General features: G+C 39.2%; 3 protein-coding genes across 4 annotated transcripts; 1 reads left to right on the forward strand and 2 right to left on the reverse strand.

The window, feature by feature from the left end:
- Positions 1-1,623: 1,623 nt before the first annotated feature.
- Positions 1,624-5,762, reverse strand: LOC133129300 (potassium voltage-gated channel subfamily S member 3-like). 2 transcript variants are annotated; one of them, XM_061243280.1, is made up of 4 exons: positions 5,522-5,762; positions 4,527-4,692; positions 3,636-3,704; positions 1,624-3,524 (listed from the first exon to the last, which is right to left on the reverse strand). In XM_061243280.1, the coding sequence occupies exons 3-4, from the start codon at positions 3,636-3,638 to the stop codon at positions 2,178-2,180; spliced, it is 1,350 nt and encodes a 449-aa protein (XP_061099264.1). In that variant the 5' UTR covers positions 3,639-3,704; positions 4,527-4,692; positions 5,522-5,762; the 3' UTR covers positions 1,624-2,177. The 2 variants fall into 2 exon arrangements, with proteins under 2 accessions (XP_061099264.1, XP_061099263.1); XM_061243279.1 differs by having other exon boundaries at positions 1,624-3,704.
- A 4,563-nt stretch (positions 5,763-10,325) lies between these two features.
- On the forward strand, positions 10,326-15,227 carry LOC133128702 (uncharacterized). The gene is made up of 21 exons (XM_061242420.1): positions 10,326-10,473; positions 10,551-10,609; positions 10,681-10,773; positions 10,838-10,962; positions 11,076-11,204; positions 11,335-11,418; positions 11,513-11,674; positions 11,848-11,944; positions 12,017-12,237; positions 12,348-12,504; positions 12,665-12,873; positions 13,043-13,160; positions 13,238-13,437; positions 13,505-13,619; positions 13,701-13,870; positions 13,967-14,046; positions 14,138-14,265; positions 14,338-14,527; positions 14,598-14,739; positions 14,825-14,933; positions 15,060-15,227. Exons 1-21 carry the CDS (start codon positions 10,451-10,453, stop codon positions 15,122-15,124), a joined length of 2,676 nt encoding a protein of 891 aa, XP_061098404.1. The 5' UTR covers positions 10,326-10,450; the 3' UTR covers positions 15,125-15,227.
- Positions 15,228-16,807: 1,580 nt separating this feature from the next.
- Positions 16,808-18,399, reverse strand: ttc32 (tetratricopeptide repeat domain 32). The gene is made up of 3 exons (XM_061243626.1): positions 18,034-18,399; positions 17,680-17,846; positions 16,808-17,417 (listed from the first exon to the last, which is right to left on the reverse strand). Exons 1-3 carry the CDS (start codon positions 18,144-18,146, stop codon positions 17,290-17,292), a joined length of 408 nt encoding a protein of 135 aa, XP_061099610.1. The 5' UTR covers positions 18,147-18,399; the 3' UTR covers positions 16,808-17,289.
- Positions 18,400-22,090: the final 3,691 nt, after the last annotated feature.

Here is a 22,090-nt window from a genome sequence, read left to right on the forward strand (position 1 = left end):
CCTTGCTCAAGGGCCCATCGGCTGTTCGGATCTTATTGTGGCTAGACCGGGATTAGAACCACCGACCTTGCGTGTCCCAGTCATTTACCTTAACCACTACACTACAGGCCGCCCCATACAGGTGCTTATACTCAGTTCACAACCTTCATTTCTTCAGTCAAATACAGCTCAATTAATATCTACAGGACGAGAGAACAGTGGTACAGACCCATTTAAGATCTGATCAGGAGTCAAATTAATGTTGCTACATGTAACTGGTATAATGCAGACATATAACAGATGGACACCGTCAGAAAGCCATTTTCCAGCTGAACTGAGACTAAATGTAATGTATCTCAGTGGAGTCAGATTCCTCTTAGCTTTTCAATTCCTGTGTCAGATTTCCTCCATGGTGTTATAATAACAGTAACTCCCTACTGTGGGCTCAAAGCTTAAGCACAAGGTTCTTAGCTTGTGCATTTCTTTTGAAAAGGGCACCCTGTAGCCTAGTGCATAAGGTACATGACTAGGAACCGGAAGGTTGGTGGTTCAATCCCCTGTGTAGCCACGACAAGATCTGAACAGCTGTTGGGGCCTTGAGGCCCTTAACCCCGCATTGCTCCAGGATTGTATTTGGAAGCATTGCGCTGTTTGTACTTTGAATGATTGTAGCTAATGGTACTAGTGCTGTGATGTTGTTCAAACTTCTTAAGATTAACTCAAAAAGGTCTACACTGAGGAGTATTGGTCAGTGCACTGAGGTTTGAGTCTGAAATAACATTCTCAACCCTGGTCCTGAGCACCCACTGTATATAAGTTATAGAGAGCCAATTTCTAAAGATCAACTAAGGTTGTGTGACTGACTGAAATTTCCAAAGATATTTCTGGCATAATGTGGCTAGAATGAGAAGCTAGATTGTCCTCCATTAGTTGTAACAAGTTTGAATAAGAACAATGAGCAGCTCATTACAATACAGAGCACAAACACTGCTCTGTACAATAGCTCAGGGATCATCAAAATCACAGCCCTCAAGGTCTGAGAACTGCTAGTTTTCCAACCTCCCTTTAATTAGCACTACTCGTGTGGCCAGGCTGGCCAATCAGTAGCGCTAATTGTTCAGGTAATTAATTACCAAGGAGAAAAGAAGATCTGGGCTGGATTTTGATTCAATATCCAGATTTGATGATTGCTGCTATTGGTGGTGAAAATATTCTGGCATAAGGAAAATCAGTAGATGAAGAACAATCATTCAAATCCTCTTATAGATGTATGTGTGGCCATATATACATATGTCCTATTAAATATGCATGTATGTGATTTCTGCCTTTTTTGTGATTCCATATCAATAACTTTATTATTTACACAGCTGGACATAATTTTTGAAGCAAGTACCCTATTGATGGGTACAACAGTGGTTAGGATTTTTGGCTCGCCTTGAAATGCTTCATTATGTCACATGGTGGAGTGGATTCAGTTTTAATTTGTTGGAATAAGGTAGGCTTTTAAGTTCAATTAGATATCACAGCAAGCATTGGGTAAATATTTTTATTGAATAATAAAGAAACATAATGTTTGTGGACTATGATTTATTGAGCATTTATCAATATTTCACAATGTTTCATTTAGTATTTATCGATATTTCACAATGTTCACAAAGCCTGTCATCATGCATGCACTCATTCATTTCTAAGATATATTTGTTTTATTTTTTTTGAGGGGAGGGTCATTGAGGCATTGCAACGATATGTCATAAAATTAAGTCAGACATTTTCTTTTGTGAAAATCTGCAAATTGGTTGTATACCATGTAATGCATATACATTTGCTTTGAAGTGCAGTACATAAATATTTCATCACTAAGTGGTTCATTATCAGCAATTTGATTTTTCAAACAAACCATGTATTGACAAGAAACAGAAGTGAAACCACAGCAAAAACCATTCACAAGGCACTTGCACTATTAAAATGCCAGTCTAGGAAGCAATTTACATTCACAAAGCAATTTAAAATGTATTTATTTGGATAATCTATTTCAATGCTGTGGAATGATGTCCCTAGCCTGATGGGACTGATAGTTGAACTTTTTATCCCATTTTCTATAAGCTAACTTAGAGATACAATGGACCAAGGCTGTGAAAACAAAATACTAATTAATTAAATGTGGCATACCTAGCCCTGACAGCTTATGAGCTAATGAGCTAATGTATATTACCTTCATTGGCAGTTTCCATGTCTGGAAGACTACAAATATCTGCTATGTCTTTACTACCCCTGGGAGAAGCATCCTCTATGAAAGAATGCATCTTTGCAACATATATATCTCTAAAATTTAAGTACAGAAGGTCTCCTTCTGGAGACTCCATTTCATTGCCACACTGATCCACATCCATGGCCTTGTTCCGCTGGTAGTACTTGGAGAACTTATTGAATATCATTGTGATAGGCAAGGCTACTACCAGTAACCCACAGATAATGCAGAGAGTTGCAACCACTTTCCCCGCCAGTGTGACAGGACATGTGTCCCCATATCCCACTGTGGTCATACTGATGGTGGCCCACCACCAGCCTACTGGGATAGTCTGCAACTTTGACTCTTCCTCCTCCTTCTCCATGAAGTAAATAATGGCAGCGAAAATAGACATCCCCACGGACAGAAAGAGGATAAGCAGACCCACCTCGTGGTAACTGTGTCGGAGGGTGGAGCCCAGTGCACGAAGCCCAACTGAGTGCCGGGCAAGTTTGAGGATACGGAAAATCCGCATCAGTCGCAGGATCTGCACCACCTTTCCCACGTTCTCCAGGTCATCTTTCTCCTCGTCTACCTTCTCAAACGCCAGCGTGGCGTAAAATGGAAGGATGGAGACAAAGTCGATAATGTTCATGGGGCTTACCAAGAACTTTCTGGGGCTTGGGGCCACAGCGAGCCTAAGAGAGAACTCTGCTGAGAAGCAGATAACGCAAGCGATTTCAAGGGCAGCAAGCACAGGGTCCTCAACATGCCGGTCGTTGGCATCAACTTGTTGAAATTCAGGCATACTATGAATGCACATGGCCACAATGGAGGTAAGGACCACACCTAGCGAAGCAATCATGACCGCCCTGGAGTAGCGGGAGTAACCAGGGTCTTCCATCATCAACCAGACCTGCCTCCTCACCTCTGAGCACCAGGTGCCCTCAAAACTCTCCAGGTCTTCATCTCGGACCGAGAGCACCTCAAGAGAGGAGTCCATACTGAGCTGCTGCTCATCAGTCATGTCCCAGTCTTGGTACTCCAGGTGGTATTCCATGTGCTCCTGGAAACTGTTGCTACAGCAAGGTCCTAGGTGATGCTCCTTAATACCCCAGTACTCTATCTCCTGACTGAAAGAGAACACACAGAGTTGCTCCATTAAGTGAATCCTACCCGTTTTATAGAAGTTGAGGACACAGCGGAAGACAGTGGGGTTCCTGTCAAAGTAGTATTCCCTTTCAGCCGCACAGTAGTCGTCACACAGCTCCAAAATGGCCTCCTCAGTCCGGCAGTGGAGCAAGCGAGCCAGCCGTGTCTGTGGAAAACGCAACAGTGTGTCATGGGACACTTTCTGCCTGAATCCACCCACATTTAGGTTGATGAGGTCCTCCTCAATCCCATGACTGTGGAGGATGTGCCCATATACCATTGCAGTGTATACCAACTGGGTGTAGAGTGGCGTGGCTGAGGAAACTCTCAGGTTGCAACTTATCACCTACAATAAAAACAAGGTACATATAATCAATACATTTTAAATGTACACTGAGTGAGCACTTTATTAAGTTTTTTTTGGGTGACTTATTTGTCTTCTGCTGCTGTAGCCTGTACAGGTTCAATGTGTTTTGTGTTCAGAGATGCTCTACTGCATACCACTGTTGTAATGCCAGTCTGGCCCTTCTCCTCTGACCTGTCTTATTAACAATGTGTTTTTGCCTGCAGTACAGCCACTCACTGGCTGTTTTTTGTTTTCCCCAACATTCTCTGCAAACTCTAGAGACTGTTGTGTGTGAAAATCACAAGAGATCAGCAGCTTCTGAGATACTCAAACCACCCTGTCTGGCACCAACAATCATTCCAAGATCAAAGTCACTTGGATCACATATCTTCCCCATTCTGACATTTGGTCTGAACACGTCTGCATGCTTTTATGCATTCAGTTGCTGCCACATGATTGGCTGATTAAATATTTGCATTTACAAGCTAGTGTACAGGTATACCTAATACACTGCTCACTGAGTGCAGCACATCATTTTAAAGTATTGTGCATCTAAAAGAAGGAGTTACAACTCTGACAAATGTGTTGTAGCATTCTCTGATTTACTCATTTGTTGTAGCTATAACTGAGATATCATGTACTGGCACTGCCTTGATGATTCACTGTTTTGGAAAGGGGACTCCGCAGTGCCATCCCAATGGTTTTGGATGCCAAGATTCCTCGGTTTTTACATATATTTGCTGAATGATGCCACTGCTACTAATATGACACTGCAGCATAAACACTGTTAGCTAGCATTATATCTGTACACAAAATGCTTGCCTTGAGTTAGCTGCTGCCAGACTCTGTGGAAATCAACCTTCCTTGATAAACTTGGATCACTCTAGTATAGACTCATGGGCCTCAGCAAAAGACATGGAAGACTGGACTGGAAGAGATACTCTCACTGGACTGGAAGAGATGGCCCAACCCGGGCATTTTTTTTTGCCTGATATAAATCAAGAAAGAAAAAACATGAAGTGACAAATAATTTGTTCTCAACACACAAATACAAACAAACAAACAAATAAATAATGCAATAAATAAAGCATTGCTGGAAGAAAAGCAATGCAGGATGACATTCCAGGAATTGCGTGTCACACTTAATTGCTCAAGTTATCTTTCTTATTAGAAACCAAAGGAAATGATCATAATTGTTAAATGAGAAGGCATCCTATAATACACACAAATGCAAACATATAAACAATAAACCAAGCACTAAATAAATCATTTGTAATAATTATCTACTAATAAAGTACTAAATGCTTTAAACTGTATAAACACTAAGTACACATATCATATAATTACATATTAAGTGTTTATGGACAGGTTTTTACAATTTAAAGCATTTTTAATAATGAAAAAAACTCTATTAAGTAGGTGGTTTTAATGTTGTGGCTGATCGGTGTATCTTGTAGTTAGGTACATCATAGGGTCTATACATTATCCTGTACGCAAGAGAATTCTGAGTAGGCTGCACAGTCAATAGGCTTTCCGAAGAGCATTGCAGTCACTGCCCCTCATTATCATTAAAGCAAGGATTATATTGCACCACTTCGGAGAAAAACGAAACAATGCTTGAATTTTAAGACAAGAATTCATCCATCTATCAAACAGACTAATTTGAACCACGTGTCAAAACTACAGTATTTTATAATATTGGTGACGCTATTTTCACACAGACTAATTGAGGTTGTAGCATTTCTACTTGATACAACAGGGAGTATGTGTGTGTGTTTGTGTGCCTGTATGCCTGTATGCAATTATTAAAAGCCTACCTGATCATATTAGATTCCCCATTTTCGCGAAAAGGCGCCCGAAGATGTTTGAATCTTCATATGAAAGCATCTTGAATAAATATATCTCTCGGGCTCAATGTGCTCTTTGTTTGCTCCTAGTTTTTGCTTCGGGTTGTTCCTGTGTCCCGGGAATGCAACTAGTCTCAATTCCCGCATTCACTAACATTGCATGTTCATTGGCTTGTTGTGCGAACAATCCCCGTTTGTATAGTCTTGCACAACGCTTTCTGAAAGCATTAAATAAGCGTCATTTCTTAGAAAGGCATCATTATTTTCAGCTGAAGAAGCTTGTAGAAGATGATAAAAAAGAATCCCTTGTCATTTGTAATTAATTTTGATATGCTAATAATTGACAGAAATGAGTGCGGTAAAGTTCGTTTAATGTTCGATATTAGATTTTCGAACTTCAATAGCAACAAAACAGGTCAAAGTGCTCAAAATAACTGTTTCGTAATCAGAGCAGCTAAGAGAACGCAGCACAACGCTTTGTTTGATCTTTTATCGCACTTTTAATATTAGTCAATAGCTTCGAAATTACAATTAAAACACATCCCAGGAGGTGTGCTATTACGTGGCACCTTCCAACATCAAGGCGCAACATTTAATTCATCCATTAAGCCCATTATTTATTTTTTAATAATACTGATGATATGTTCGCAACAATTCTTAATTTCTGTTGCTCAGATTGCTCATATTTAGGGACCGTCTGAAAAGTGCTGTATTGTCTGAAAAGTGGTTGTCAAATAAACATCTTAATAGCTTTCGAACCACAGTGCTCAGAGTGTTCAAATAATGGGTTGATGATCAGGAGGATATGAACATTCGGGCCGTTTTCGGGCTGTGGCGAGGCGTTTGTTGGGGTGGGCCCACATCCTGTTCCCCTGGCTGTCAGGGGAGGGATGTGGGTGCGCCCTGGTGGACTCTGCTGCGGCCCGGGGGTGGCCTGACGCATAATTCTGGTGGGACTGGTTGTTTTACTTTATTGTTTTACTTTATTATTGCTTTTATTTTGTAATGTGTATCTTATATGTATTTTTCTTTCACTCTTTCACACTTTCTTTCTCTCTCTTTATCTATTTCTTCATTTTATATTCTGTATAAATATTGTATATTGAGTTATTGTTCTCAATTATAATTATCTTTGATTGCTTTAAATAATAGTTAATTTTGTAGTTCTTTTTTCTATAATTTGTATGCAATGGTTTCTGACCATTGTGTCTCTTGGATGAGGCTCCAGTAAGCCCAGTAGGGTTTCATGTCTCACCTTGCATTTTAAACTGTGATAATCTCTTTTTTGTTGTCTGTCTTTGCTATTGTGCAAAAAATAAATAAATAAAATAAATAAATAATACATATTCCTGGAACCCCGCAGGAGTTCATGTTTGATTTTTAACAAATATTTCAATTATTAGGCTTTAATATGTTTTGTTAATATTTCAATAGCTTCCAAGTCACATGACCCACTGACTCCAAACCAATCGGAAATAACCAGGGGGACATGAAGATAAGGGAACAATGCTTTGATTCCACTTTGGTCTTGATCTTTGATAATTATAATATTTCAATGCCTTGTCACACGACCCACTGAATCAAAATCAATGCCAAATAATTCCACGATTCAAATAGGGCTCTAATTAGCTGAATAACTGCACTGAGTAGGCTAAACCATGGAACATCTTTTTTTTTTTCATCCACGTTCCAGATTTAGGAGGGTTCCAGGTTTTACTCTGGGTGCAGTAATCCAGTAAACTCAGTAATCCGGTTTTGTGATACAGTCCCGTGATCTATGGATGCTTTTCTACTTTAACCCAAAGATGACAGCCAGGCAGACATGCAACTGCAGCTGAGATACAGTAACAAGCATATGTCACACTGCACCACTCCCATTCATACAGGTCAGCTAACTGTGGTATCGAGCTACTCCCTGTAATTTTGCCAAACTCCGAGATTGCAAAGAAAATATGTGGATATGGATATACATGTCCTACGAAACCTTATTTTTGTATTTTATTTTTGAGTCCTCATAACCATCTAATTCATGTCCAGTCAAGCAGATATTTGACATGCAAAATTTGTGCATAATTTATTTTATGAGTAATTATAAAGTCAGGACAGGATACGGAGGTGTGTTATGCCATCTAGTTAATTCTGTCAGGACTGGGACAGAGGAACCAAGCAAAGACCTGACTTGGAGACTTGGAGAACGTGAAAAATGGCAGGCTTTAATAAAGAATGAACAGAGGTCAATATCCAGGCAGACAGGGTAATCGGAGGCAATCAGTTGCATAAACGAAAGGCCAAAAATGGGTACGCAGTCCAAACAAGTGAAATTACAAAATGTAATCCAGAATCAAAATACAGATAAACCATTCAGAGGTCATAAACGGGAAATCCAAAACAGAAAAAAAACAATGCCACACAGGTAAAGGAAACAGATAAGTGGTGGCAAGAACAGCGGACAGGAAAATAACAGGTACATGATAAGACAAACTAACAATAAGAATGGAAAAGGACAGGCTTACATACAATACTAACGAGCCCACAATGAGAAACAGGTGAAACAAATAAATTAGTAAACAGTCACAGCAGAATATTCAGAAGGGGAGCAAGGAGTGAATATACAGAAAACAAAAGGCAAAAGGGCACAGATATGACAAATTATGTTTCTAAGACTGTTTTTGCTTACTGTTCAATAATTAGGTTATTATTGTTTTATTGCACATTGGATATAAATTATGTATCAATAAAGACTGCACTTATTATTTACCATTTGCCACGTTTTCAATTTATTTTGTCATTTTATTCAAGCATATTATACAGTGTGCGCTGACTAGTGGGAAATAGTGTAACTACAGGTAGGATATCTAATCATGCCAGCTATGCATTATATCAAAGTTAGCCTACTTTTTTGCATTGGTAACCGATACAAAATTAACATTATCAATCTTTCCTGCATTGTCCCTTAAAATCTTGCATTTGGACTGTTTGCATCTGGTCATCCTATCGATAAATCTAAATTATGCAACCTCATGCAATAAAATGGTTACGTTTCCTGAAGCCTTCTTACCGCTACGTCGTTCGTAAATTGTACTTTAGGCTCAATCTTTACGTTTCAGCGTGTTTCCCGAAACGTTCTTAGCTAACTATAATATCTGTACGTTGTAGTTAATTTCGTAAAGTTGGTCTGGACCACTCGTAGCTATACCTCAGCGATGTTGTCAGCTCACTCCGCTAGTGGCCACCACTGTTACTACCGCAAGCCTCTGAAATCAGCTGTTGCACTTAGTTACTTCTCAATCTGTTAAGTAGTATGTACACTGATCATTCTACAGTTGTTGTTGGCTAATGATATTACAAAAAATATATATATTTTAATAAAATTATGCAAATAATAAAATTGTCAATTACGAAGGATGCATGTTGCACTTTATTGAATATGTTGCCTAATTGCCTTTTAAATTACTGACTATTTCCCACTCTCTCTCTGTGGGCTGGAGCGATGCTTAACCATACTTCTTTATTTGTTTTGTTGGACACCGTAGTCCTAAAACTGGAAAATAATGTTTCTTTACTCAGCGCCACGTCGAACAATATCTTCATTTCGTTTGCTGTGAAGCTGTGGGACCGCTTATTTATTTGTTTTTGTTTTTTCCTGCCATATCTTATGTTGTTTTCGTATTGGTGCGTTTTGCTTGTTGGTGAGTTTTATTGAAAACGTCAGCTAATCAGGGAAAATAGTGAATTACACCAGTTATGTGATGGGGCTTCTGGCAAATCAAAGTAATTTAAGGCACCATGACAAATATATTAAAATAATGCAAATAAAACATGACATGCCAAAGAAGGCGTAGCTATTGCTAGATGGCATAGCCACAAACCGTATCACTAACTGAATATATAATTTGGGGAAATTTATATATACTGTTGGATAATTTAGTTTAAGTTTTTAATTCTATTAATACGTTCCCACCAGTCGTGATAAGTGCAATTTTTTTTTAGTATTCCTGCAGTGTGTTATTCATAAATAACACTACTTTCTCTCATAACGCAGTCAAACAGTCGCTGCATGGAGTGCATAATCGATCTTAGAGTGAGTCGATTGTCCTAGTAACGTCGTACGTAGAAGCTATGCCTTAAGCAGCCTCCTAAGGAAAAGTTCAGGGAACAACTTTATTAAGGTATACCTTTCAGGTCTTCGTAAAACGCTAAGATACACCGTTATCGGGAAACGCGGCCCAGGAAGATAATGCAAGTAAATTAATTAAATAAAAAAGACAAATAAAATAATAATGAGCCAAACCTGTATGTTGTTAATTATTAATTAAATAAAACACAACCTAAATATGAGCTTATTGATTAACCTCAGTCTTTCCCTTTATCAAAAAATGTATTTTAAATGTCTCTTTTTCTGTATTGTTTTTGCAATATAGCACAATATGACCTAGGGAATTTTATTCATCATGGTATGCAGAGCCATTTCTAACATAATGTGGTTTACATATTCCCTCTAAACATGAAGCACCCAATTAAGCAAAATGAACTGCTGTCCAAACAAGAAACGGTTACTTATGAACAAACAGTATCCAAACTCTTTGCCTATCGCTTTACAATTAGATAGCCCTTTGTAACATGCAGGCACACCTAGTTATACAGTGTGTCTATATTGCCAATTAGACTGCAACAATAAGCACCTGAGCTCCATCTCTTTCTTTCTATATTAATGAGCTCAGGTAGGTGTGGGGTAGTATCTAACCCAGCTATAGAAAGGGGGGGGCTTTTTAAAAACAACATAAATAAATAAATAAATACATACATAAAATAAAGGGCCTTTGGGGGGGGGGCTTGGTTGGGTTCATTTTATTCATTATCAGTAATTGCCAGTTTGATTAATTACCTTTCAATTTTGTGATGGGACATTTTCTTGGATTTCGGTACGAATGCATGCAAATGTTTGCTCTTTATTATTATTTTATTAATACAATTACTACTTCTCTTCTTTGCCTGTTAGGATGCTGTGGTTTCTGCTGATTGCTCTTGGGATAGAAGCCCAAAAGCATTCCATTCCACGTAAGTAATTTCAGTGTTTTGGCTGAGTAGTTTAGAAATTACTATTCTATACCAATGCCAAATGTATTAAGGTGGACCCAATGTGGAGTGCCTTGGCGGCCTGTTGCGGTTGTCGTCCAATGAATCTTGGTCCTGGGGACATCAGTTGGAGATTGACGCTGTTGGTGAGTACACTCGGTACTTTATTTAAATGTATGTGCTGATTTATTTTCTCCAATCTGTCTGCAGATGGTGCTACCTTTTTACCCATAACTATGGAACTGGCTTCGCAATGTGGATTCCGAAAGAAAATTGACCATTGGGGCAATACCAAGCTGTTTGCTTCAGTCCTGAACTGCTTTGTTGACAGCACTGTAAGGCTAGTTTCATTTTCTTCATGGTTCAGAAAATGGGAGGCTCAGTCATTTCAGTCAATTAAATGTTTTTCCTTTTTTTTTTTTTTTTTTTTTTTTTTTTTAAATGTAAGGATGATGAGTCCTTTGCTCTCACCGTACGACTTAGACCATCTGGAAGCCCTGCATTTGAAGTTTCCAAAACCTGCCAGTACAGTGCATGGGCTTCTCGTGAGATCATTTGCAATGAAAATTATATGGAGGTGGGTTGCTGGTGTGGGATACTTGCTTACTTTTTGTTATGGTTTGGAGGTTTTCCAAGGTCTGACACATTTTGGTCATGTGCTTGCGCCCTAATTTCTACATTGTTGCCCCTCCCCTTTTTTGGTTTAGGTTTCTGTAAGGAGACGGGTCCCGACTCTTGAAGATTTTGACCTAACTGAGCATGAGGGGGTTGATGATGATGATGGAGATCAGGTAACTACTTTCACATGTAATGATGTGAGGCTAATGGTAACCTTGCTTCTGTAGCTGATTGTTCCACAATGCTGACATGTCCCAATTGCAACAGGCAAGCTCTCCACTTAAACTCTGGAAAGTGCAGTTTCTTACTGGAGCGTCTAGGACCATGACCTTAGAGGAGGCCCACAATGCAGGTTTTGGCCTGTCTGTTTCCCGCACACGAGCAGTTCTGAGAAGCCCTTTCGATAAACCTGAGATCGTTATGATGAATGTGAGTTTCCTTTTTAAACCTCTGCTAAATTGTGACTTCACTAGCTTTAAGGCTACATTTCAGACTCGATTCAATTTCTAAGATTGTATCTGTAATCTGCATGAACTTCATGTATGTCCTGAAATTTCTAAGGCAACCCATGCCTTTCAGTGATTCTCAAATGATTCACACAGGTGTCTGGAATTCCCATGCAAGTGATTAAAGCCTCTACATACTTGAAGCGCAAATGGATGGTGAAGCTGCTAGACTCTGCTGCTGCTTGCCCTTCTGGTGAATGAGTTTAACCGACTCTTTATAAAGCAACTTTTATTCCAAGTGGTCCATTCTCTAACTTTTTTGTAGGTGGTGTCACCTTCACGGAAGAAATGATCACCTGGCAGCTGCCCATCCGAATCTCTCCTCTACTTTCCTCTAATTCCCCCACCATTTTTGAGCTCCACATGGGAATTGAAGGCAAAAGGCTGGATGCTTCAATAATGGCAGCTAGGAACTACAAACTGACAAAGACTAATTCTCACCTCATTGTTGAAATTCCAGTGGGGTCAGTTGATGGTTATTACAAGGTTTGTCTGGCAGTGCACCTACCGTTTACTGCTAGCATTCTAGAATGATTTAAAGCATGCTGAAGCTTTATTTTTTATATATATATTTTTTTTTAACCCTTGTTTTCTAGAGTCATGTATTCGATTATCAGTACTACATCACTTATAATATTGAACCCATGCTGGAGGTGCTATGGAGGGAAGAGGCAATGTATGATGACACAAGATACAAGGTTCTCTTTCCCATAATCACCCCACCTATGGCCAGACCACCTTTTATCCAGGACTGTAAGTATTGCATTCTTGCATTGCATGTAATTACAGGATGGCCTCCTTTCCTTGAAGACATGAACTGTTTTTTGTATAGCACTCCAGACACTGAGGTTGAAGGGGTAGCATTAAGGCTGCATGTAAGTTTAATTTTATTACATTGTCATCCTACCCACAGACACTGTTGGTGAGAATAGAGTGTTTGACCTCTTTGTGGGGAGCTTCCTAGCTGATGTAGATCTGGTCAACATCTCATTTACAAGTGGTGTGATGTCTGTTGCTGAGGCTAATGCACAAGGATTCAATGTACAGGAGCACATGTTGCCCAATGGCTTCAAGGGCTACTCGCTGCAAGTGCCTTTCTCTGACCCTGTTGTACACCAAGAGGTGAGAACTCCTGGGTTTAATTCCATTTTGTAGTTTGGAAGCCCTGTTGCAACATTAAGTATAACCAGTGGATTGACATTGTTCAATCCAAGAGCTACATTCAATCTAGAGGGGCAATTTACTATCGGTGACTTCAATGGATAGTTTGTATTGACCGTCTACCCTTTAGAACTCTGCTGTGGATGTCACAGACAACATCTTGCTTGTGACTTTTGGCTTTGTCACCCTACCGGAAAATGCCCCCTTCTCTCACCCAGGAATGCTTAAAGCCAGCCTACAGGATATTGGTATGTGAATTGTCAAAGGTATAACTTGCTTCTCAGTATTGGTCTCCTGTCCCTTTTAAAACAAATTTTGTTTCTAGTTTTGCCCAATGTGGTTGGGACCTGTGACCAGAAGTACTTCTATATCACTGTGGCATATGGAAGCCAAGGCCATAATTTTGATACTGTGGTGGGCCAGAGGAAACTTTCACCGGACATCGCAGAAGAGCATAGATATACACAGAATGACACCCACTTCAGTATCACTGTCCATTTTTTGGCTCAGGATGCTGCATTTGAGGTATGGTCTTATGCTTGTAAACCCTGGTGTAGTACATGACCATTGTTGACACTCCCTTTCTCCTCAGATGGTTTGGGCATCTACACTCAGAAGCAGGTTAAATGTTGTTCTGAGGAATTCTGTTAATGATTGGAATCTCAAAGATTTCTCCCTATCCTGCAGCTTCCCCATGACCATGACTGGTTTGTATTCAATTTAATTCTCCATTTGTGGTATAAGGGTTGTAAAATGTCAGGTTCAACATTAATGTTGTGGTTTTGCAGAATGCTTCTCTAATGGAACAATGACTGCCCTGGCTGTGAAAGTGGAATCTGTACCAGACCTAGACATGTCTCAACTGACTCTGAAAGATTCCCGGTGTAAACCTGCCTACAGTGACCACATTTTTGCTTTATTCTCATTTGGTGTGAGCACTTGTGGGACTACTAGAAAGGTACTAGTTTTTTTTTTATTTATTTTTTTATTTTTTTGTAAATGTTTGCTTTCTATTGATTTCAAGAGTAAATGCTCCTAACACTCTCTCTCCTAGTTTACCAACCACCACATGATCTATGAAAATGAAGTGTCCCTAGGAAGTAGGAAGGCCATCACTGCTGCTGACCAGTATCTGTAAGGATGTGTGGTGTCATCCAGTTTGGGTTCGCCTGTGTTTATTTTTTGATTTTAAAAATAATAGTGCTCACGTCTTTTTACATTTGAGGATCATGGTTTCCTGCTACTATGGGATCAATGACACCTACACACTGCCATTTGGTACCATGCCAAACCCTGAACCTGTTGTGGATGCAGGCATGGGTGTGTTTATAGTCAGAATGCAGCTTGCCCTAGGTAGGTCTTGCTTGAAATTGGGCTGGGGTTTGTTCATCTTGGCCTCCCTAATTTCCCCTCCATTCCTTCCAGATTCATCATATTCATTCTTCTACTTGGAAGAGCATTACCCAGTTGTGAAGTACTTGAGAGAGCCTCTGTATTTTGAGGTGCAGCTGATGCAAAACACAGACCCACAAGTGGAACTGTCCTTGGAGAACTGTTGGGCCACTTCTGCAGAGGAAAGGACTTCTGTTCCTAAGTGGGACATTATAGTGGATGGGTGAGTTGACTGGCTCAAATTCTGAAATGTGTAAACCTTGACATGCATTCATGCTTCTCTCTTCCATCAGGTGTGAGAGTCTTGCAGACTCCTACCATACCATTTTCCACCCGGTCTCAGCGGATGCCAGAGTACACTTCCGTAGTCACTTCAAACGCTTTGAGGTCCAGATGTTTACATTTACATCAGAGGGTGTAGCTCTGAAGGGACCGGTAATCTCACCAGCATTGAAATATCCATGTACACTTGTTCAAAGCCAATCTGGTCACAATGAAAAGCCCTCAATGTCTTTCCTAGGTCTTTGTCCACTGTGATGTTATAATTTGTGAGGCCACCAGCCCCGCAGATGGCCTCTGCAGCAGAGCATGCATAAACAAACCAACCATGAGTACTGCATCAAAGAAAGGTATAGCAGACATTTCTGTTTCTGTCCAAGTAATGGTCTGGCTGACTAAAACCATATGCAAATTGCTGTGTTATCCCTTTTCCTGTCCTGAATTCAAATGGCTGGCTCCTCTGCTTTTGTCAATAGCTCGCAGGAGTACAGGGAATGTCCATATGGAACCGGTGTCATCTGGCAAAATTGTCCTGATCTAGAAGCACCTTGTCTCCTGGCAAACATGGGTTGACGTGCCAGTTGACAAATTTAAACCGTTCAACATGTGTATGCAATCCAAATAAACCTTAAACTATATTATGACTCGGTGGTGTTTTTTGCTTTTTGAGACTGTTCACCATAGCTAATGACAAGTTGGCTTTGTACTCCTGGAAAGCTATTGGATTGTCTTGAAGCTGCGTATCTTCCAGGGTCCCAAAGATGACTTGTTTTCCATGAGCATATTGTCCTAACATGTTTAATGGGTTTCTCAACTCAAGCAACCCAGACCACCTGGAGAGGGTAAGTGCTCTGGAAATTACAGACTATTGCAGAGTATCCAATCCCTCCTAAACTTCACCTTACTACCCCGTTTTAACTTTACAATAAAACGGCAACCACTTGCAAATGACAGTGACTAAATGTTTCTCAGAGGTTTTTTAACAAGACGTGCTGTGCCATGGAATGTATTTACCCCTTGAATTTCCTAACTGCATATTTGCCACCATAAATTGCTGACGATTTAAACAAACTAATTCTAGACCAAGGGAACTGGAGTAAACCAGTTTTAAATGAATTCTCAATCATACCTGTAGAAGTAACGAAGTTGAACTAGTTGCACTACCTTTTAGCAGCAATAATTGTAAGCATTTCCTATAATTCATTGCTGTGGGTAAATTTTAGCCCATTCTTTGCAGAACAATAGTTTCAAATTTGCAGGTTCAAGGCTGAACTGCTAGTTTCATGTGAGGACATTCCAACCTGTTAAATATTCCTTTTAGGAGGTAGAAATTAGGATCTCCCAGTCGTACCCAAGTAAGGAAACCTGAGACCCATTCTTTCCTGTGGAGTGCTTTAGTTGTGCTTATGTTTGGGGTCAATTACAGTGTTTGACATCTTCGAAACCAGTTAACCTTTTTATCTTTATACTGTTTTTTTTTTTCTAGTTTGGTGGGATTAAATGGTAAACTTGCAATAAACAATTATTTTTCAGAAGTCCTGTACCCACTGCATGTGTTGTATGGACTTATTTTGACCCTCTAATATATGAATGTATAAAATGTCAGAATATACAACCATTTTTATCTGCTGGCACTTTCCCATACAGGAACTTTCACTTCCTGTACTTCAGGCTCTAAAATGAGTCCCAGAGCCTTAGAAATGGCTTTGGAGTGCCATGAAGTCATAACTTCAGCCTAAAAGATTTTGTGACCGCACCTGACACGAGCAGTTCATGCTTGAAGACCTACCAATTTGGAGACTGGGGTTCACTTCCTCCATTGCAATGTGAAAGACCCATATCAATTATAGGGTTTGGTTGCAATTATTGCAAAGGGGTTATTTGGAGGTTTTTATTTTTTTTTATTTTAATTGAATAAATGAAATGGTCATTTTAAAGTAGTCCTTTTACAGTTTTGTTTACTGAGGTCACCTTTGTCTATTACAATTTGTAAGTTTGTAAGCACAAGATGAATACAGATGATCACCATAAGCAACATACAGCTCTGTAAAAAATCTAATATTTCAGTTTATGGGTTACGTGTAAAGTCTTCTGATATTCTGAACTATTTATATTTGTTCCCATAAGTAATGTCTTTGCTTAGGTTTGACAATCAAAAAAATAACATAGCCTTTTTCCCCCTAGCAGTATGTTGTATGCATATACAAAATAATGAATGAGAGAATAGGATGCATATACCTTTTATTCCTAGAAAGTATAATGGTCAGTTGTATTTGTAGATCTGTCCCATCACTTTAACTTCACAAGAGTGCAGTTCTACAATAACCTTTGCATCATGGAAGGACACTGCATTCCAACAGCTAAGCTGTGCACACATTGTGCTGGACTAACGTTGACTAGGGACCTACAATAAACTTTCCAAAGTGAAGTGAGTTTGCTCAAAGATGGAAAATCCAGCCAAATTGGATCCTTCTTCCTCGTGGAATGCCTATTCAGTTTTCACATTCTGGAACTCAGTCACTACTGGCACAGTGCATTATGAGCATGAATCTGGAATGTCGCTGCACCAAGGACTGGTGCTTCAGACACCTAGGCAATCAAATTCAACTAATTTATGCTTTGATTTTTTTCATGTCGTGTTGATGAAGGACACATATCTGTGTTCATTGAGTATGTACCCCAAATCATGGCTGATGTCTTTGTACTTCAATACCCCCTGCTTATCCTATGTTCTCTGTCAATTATGGTCTGCTTTAAACTGAGTTTTGCATCTTCGAAAGTAGGATTTAGTTCCAAAGCCTTTCGGAAGTCTTCCTCTGCTTCTTGAAAGAATCCTGTGAATATAACAAACACATTTCCAGCTAATGGCAAGTTATTTCACTGTTTTAAAAATATGCAACATTGCGCTGTATTGCAAATGATTGCATGGAGAGGACATTTTTTAACACATCAAATAAAGCTAATGTTAACTAATATTCTTTAGTTTACTGCATTTTGTGCATGATTATCATGGGTGCCAATAATTCTTGAGCCCACTTATTATATAATGGGGGAAAGTCATTTTATACTCAAGCGAATTACACAAAATACCATTACCTAGCCTGTAACGAATAAGGCCTCTGTTGTAGAACGGAACTTCGAAACTGCTCTTCGCCCGAATAGCGAGTGTGTAGTCCTCCATTGCTTCGTAGAAATCAACCCTCTTGTACTTTATTTGTCCACGGTTGTTAAAGGCAATAGCAAGGTCGTGTGCGTCACGTGTTCTAGAACAAAACCACAATGGTATTGTGATTTGGGCAGCCAAAAATCAAAGCCAATAACACGTCAAGCAAGCTGGCAACAGATACCAAGCTAGGAGTGAATGCAAAGTAACTTGGCGAAGTATAGATTTGCATGCTAACTTGGCTAGCTATGAAGCAACTACCCTAACGTTACCTAACTAACTGTTACCTTGGTTGAAAAGATGTGATGAAGTTTGTATACAAATCCTCCGCCTTATTAAAGCAGTTTTTATTAAACTCGATATGAGCCTGCTCTAAAACAGAAACGTTATAGTTTTCCATTTGAGCCGGCTATACGTATTGGTAGCTAACCAAGTAGTTCTGGAGACCAATCTGGGTCCCATTAGACGGGAAGTGCATGCTCCTCCACTCCGTGCCCCGGAAACCGATCTTTGTGGACTCCTTCTATGACTTCTTCTCTTCCCTGTCCCATTTTCAAAGTAGACGAACAAAATGGCTACAACATAGACATCTATGGGCTACAACTCCACCCTCCCCCACTCCCCGGGTCGAGTGCACTACATTGAACTGTAATATTCAATCGTGTACAACAATGTATATTCCAGCGGAAGTCTTTTCACATTTCTTCGTGTATGTGTGCTCACGCCCACATACTATGAAAACCCAACCCACAAAATCTGGCAAAAATCATTTCTGGATCAGGACTAGTTCATTCATCAAGACACTTGTTCATTAAAAAACGGCAATAATTTATTATTCATCATAATTATTACTATATTTTATTTTTATTTGGGGGTGCAAGTTTCACGTGTCAATAGAACTATCGCCACCTTCTGGTAAAATAAAGAATTGGATGAATGGGGGAAAATAGAACATTGGTCATCTTTTTGACATTTGCTGAAAGCTGAAATTATTAATAACTTATTTATCTCTGATAGATTTCACCCTGTTCCCTAGTTCGATTTCAGCACGAGTTTAATGGGGTAAAAGGAAATACAATCCTGTAGCCTACTTTTTGTTACAACAATTTTATAAACATTTTTTTATGGTGATATTTAAGGAGAAACAAATTACATGCTTATATTTGCACCGCAAAACTTAACTATACTATACACTTCAGCCACAATAGCATGCTACCGAGTCATTTTCACCTCTGTGTCTTGCAGTACTGTTTTCTTCAGCAGATCCATCTTTCACACAGTGAAGCTGTGACATGTACTTCCATGCGCATGTGAAATGGTTTCCACAAAATATTTGTCAGTTGTATTGCTGGGACATCCGTCCTGTGCCTTTCTCCCTCTCACAGCTTGACTCTTTTGCTGGATCGAGGGAAAGAGCCAGAGTTTATTTTTTCAAAAGTAAAAATGTCATAGTGTGCTGTGAAAATTAACACAGAAGGCCCAAGTCCTCTCCTGGCCAGGAGCAGAGTGAACAAGCATCAATCAGCCCACCACATCCAAAACAACACTATAAATTTCCCATCTTGTCAAAAGAACTGTAAGATGAACTAAGAGCTTCTAAGACTTAAGAAAAGTCATTTTCAGTAATATTCTGCACTGCCAGGAGCATGCTTAATACATTTACCTGCCACATAGTACTACCTATGTAGTACCAGGTAGGATCCATTTGACAGATAATATGATGCGTGCATTCATTTCAGGGGAGTGCAAATCAACACTTGTTTAAAAAACGGTAATAATTTGACATTTTGATTTATTATTATTATTATTATTATATTATATTATTATAGTAATGTAAGTTATCTGTGAGTCAGCAGCTGACTGTACTACAAAGGTTTGATAGGCATACAGAGATAACCAAGCAGGATCCTTGATATTACTATCGTTTTGTGATTTGTGATGTCTTTATTTGATGATTTGATGTTTTTTTTTTTAAATCCTTGGGTACATAAGGGATAAAGTGTAATGGTTTGGGGAGACTCATAACAAGACCTCCTATGTGACGCTTGCATATACAGTAGCCATTTAATTACTCACATATGGCAGTGTGCCATTGCATATTGCTACTATTGCACATTTAGTACAATAAATAACATTTGCTCTAACCTTTCATTCTGATCACTGCAGATATAGTGGTTTTAAGGTCCTAACAAATACAAAAGTTAGAATGTTATTTTGGTGTCATATATCTAATGTAGAAAACATTAAATTACTCCTGTTCCATCAGCAACAATGTTTAGGCACGCTGTAGCATTCAACCGATGCCAGTCCGTATTAAAGGGCGCAATGTGTGTCAGTAAAACATTTCCCACACCATTAAACCATGACCAGCAGCCTGCATCAATAACACAAGGCAGCATGGATTCATAATGTTACGTCAAATTCTGACAGCTGCACATCATAGCAGAAATCAAGATTTTTCCAATTTTCACTCATCCAGTTTTGAGGATTACATGCCCATTGTAGCCATATTTTCCTGTTCTTATCTGACAAGAGTGAAACCCAACATGGTCTTATGATGCTGTCATCCGCTTTAAGGTTTGATGCGTTGTGCATTCAGGTGCCCTTCTGCACACAAGTTGTAAACCCCCGGTGAGAATTTGTGAACTTTATGTTAGCTTGAGCAAGTATTTCTCTTCTGACAATTCTCATTAACATGGAATTTTTGGCCACAGAACTGCCATTTATTGGATTTTTTTGTATACTCTGAAAACTCTAGACTCTAGAGAGTAGTGCATGAAACCATGCCTGGTACCGATAATCATGCCAAAGTCCTGCAAGGTCGGTGGTTTGATCCCTGGTGTAGCCACAATAAGATCCACACAGCCGTTGGGCCCTTGAGCAAGGCCCTTAACCCCGCAATGCTTGAGGGGAGGGTTGTCTCCTGCTTAGTCTAAAATCAACTGTAAGTCGCTCTGGATAAGAACGTCTGCCAAATGCCAATAATGTAATGTAATATAAAATGCCAAGAGATTTTTTGTATCACTTACAACAACTTGAAACAACCTGAAAATATTATAAGCAGACTCTGGTGATGTTGATAGGTCAAAGACTTCAGGAAGTCATGGAATGCAACCAATATGAAATGTGGAGCTGTATAAAAAGTACTAATAATTATTACTACATGGTGGAACCAATATGTACAAAACCCTTTAATAAAAGCTGAGAATCTATACTTTGACCACGTATGAAATCTTTGATTACAGAGAAAAGAAAACATTAATAGGAAAAAGCAGAAATGGGCAAGCTATGTGCAAACCTTTGACTGGTACTGTATGTATGTTGCCAGTAATACATACCTTGCATACCACTATGCTGTCTTAAAGACAGACAGCTTAGTGGTATGCAAGTGAAGTATTCCTCCTTTTTATGTGCTGCAAGCCAATGAAAGGTTTCCCTGTTGCCATAGAACTCAAAGGAGACACGGCGGCCCTTTGGAAAAATCATAATACAAACAGCACAGGGAGGCCTGAATGTTTGCCTGTCTGTAATGACAGGGAGTGTTAAATGTTTCACTTCTTGGTGAAGGAAGCTGAGCCTGCAGTGAAGACATTATGTACAGCCCTTTCTGTACCTGCATCTACCAGTATCACATAATTTAAGAAAGATATAAATGGACGAATCTCATAACACTTTGTGACAGGAAAAATATAAGCTGTTTGCCTGGCTATTACATCCTTATGTGCTATTCACTAGTAATCATTTTGAAAATATGGTAAAATTGTCATTTTGAAAACCTAAATGAGCACCCATGAGGCTAGGGATAACTAGTTCAGGTGTGTCACACTGTACTGGATGGAATTATTTCAGATTTTTCAAGACCCATGAATTGGGCAAATGATTACTACTGTAAGTAGACAAACTTCAGTGCTTTTAGAACAGCTCATCTTCATAGGTTTGTATGAATTCTGGCTTTGCGCAAGGATGAATGGGGAGTTAATGAAGAAATGTTTATTTCTTATTTACTGTAACTCTTAAATATCGAAGTCATTTTCTCCAATGGAAGATACCATTCGAATAAGAGAATGGCTTGCCAGAGTAGTTACATACAAAATATGCCAATATAATTTAACAATATAGCTCTTCTTTTTCATCACCTATTTTTAGACTTTGTATTGTTCCTGGTGGTGCTACTAATGGAAAAATTCCTAGCGTGCTTGTATGTGTTGCCTTTCCAACAGTAGCCTTTTTTAAAGTTCAATTTTGGTTGGAAACAGTTTACTCTAGAATCCAGTCAATTGTTGTTTTGAGAGATTTAAATTCATCCATGCATGAGATAGTCAAAAAACTGAAGATTCCATAAAA

Source organism: Conger conger, chromosome 5, assembly GCF_963514075.1.
Source record: "Conger conger chromosome 5, fConCon1.1, whole genome shotgun sequence".
Lineage (NCBI taxonomy): Eukaryota > Metazoa > Chordata > Actinopteri > Anguilliformes > Congridae > Conger > Conger conger.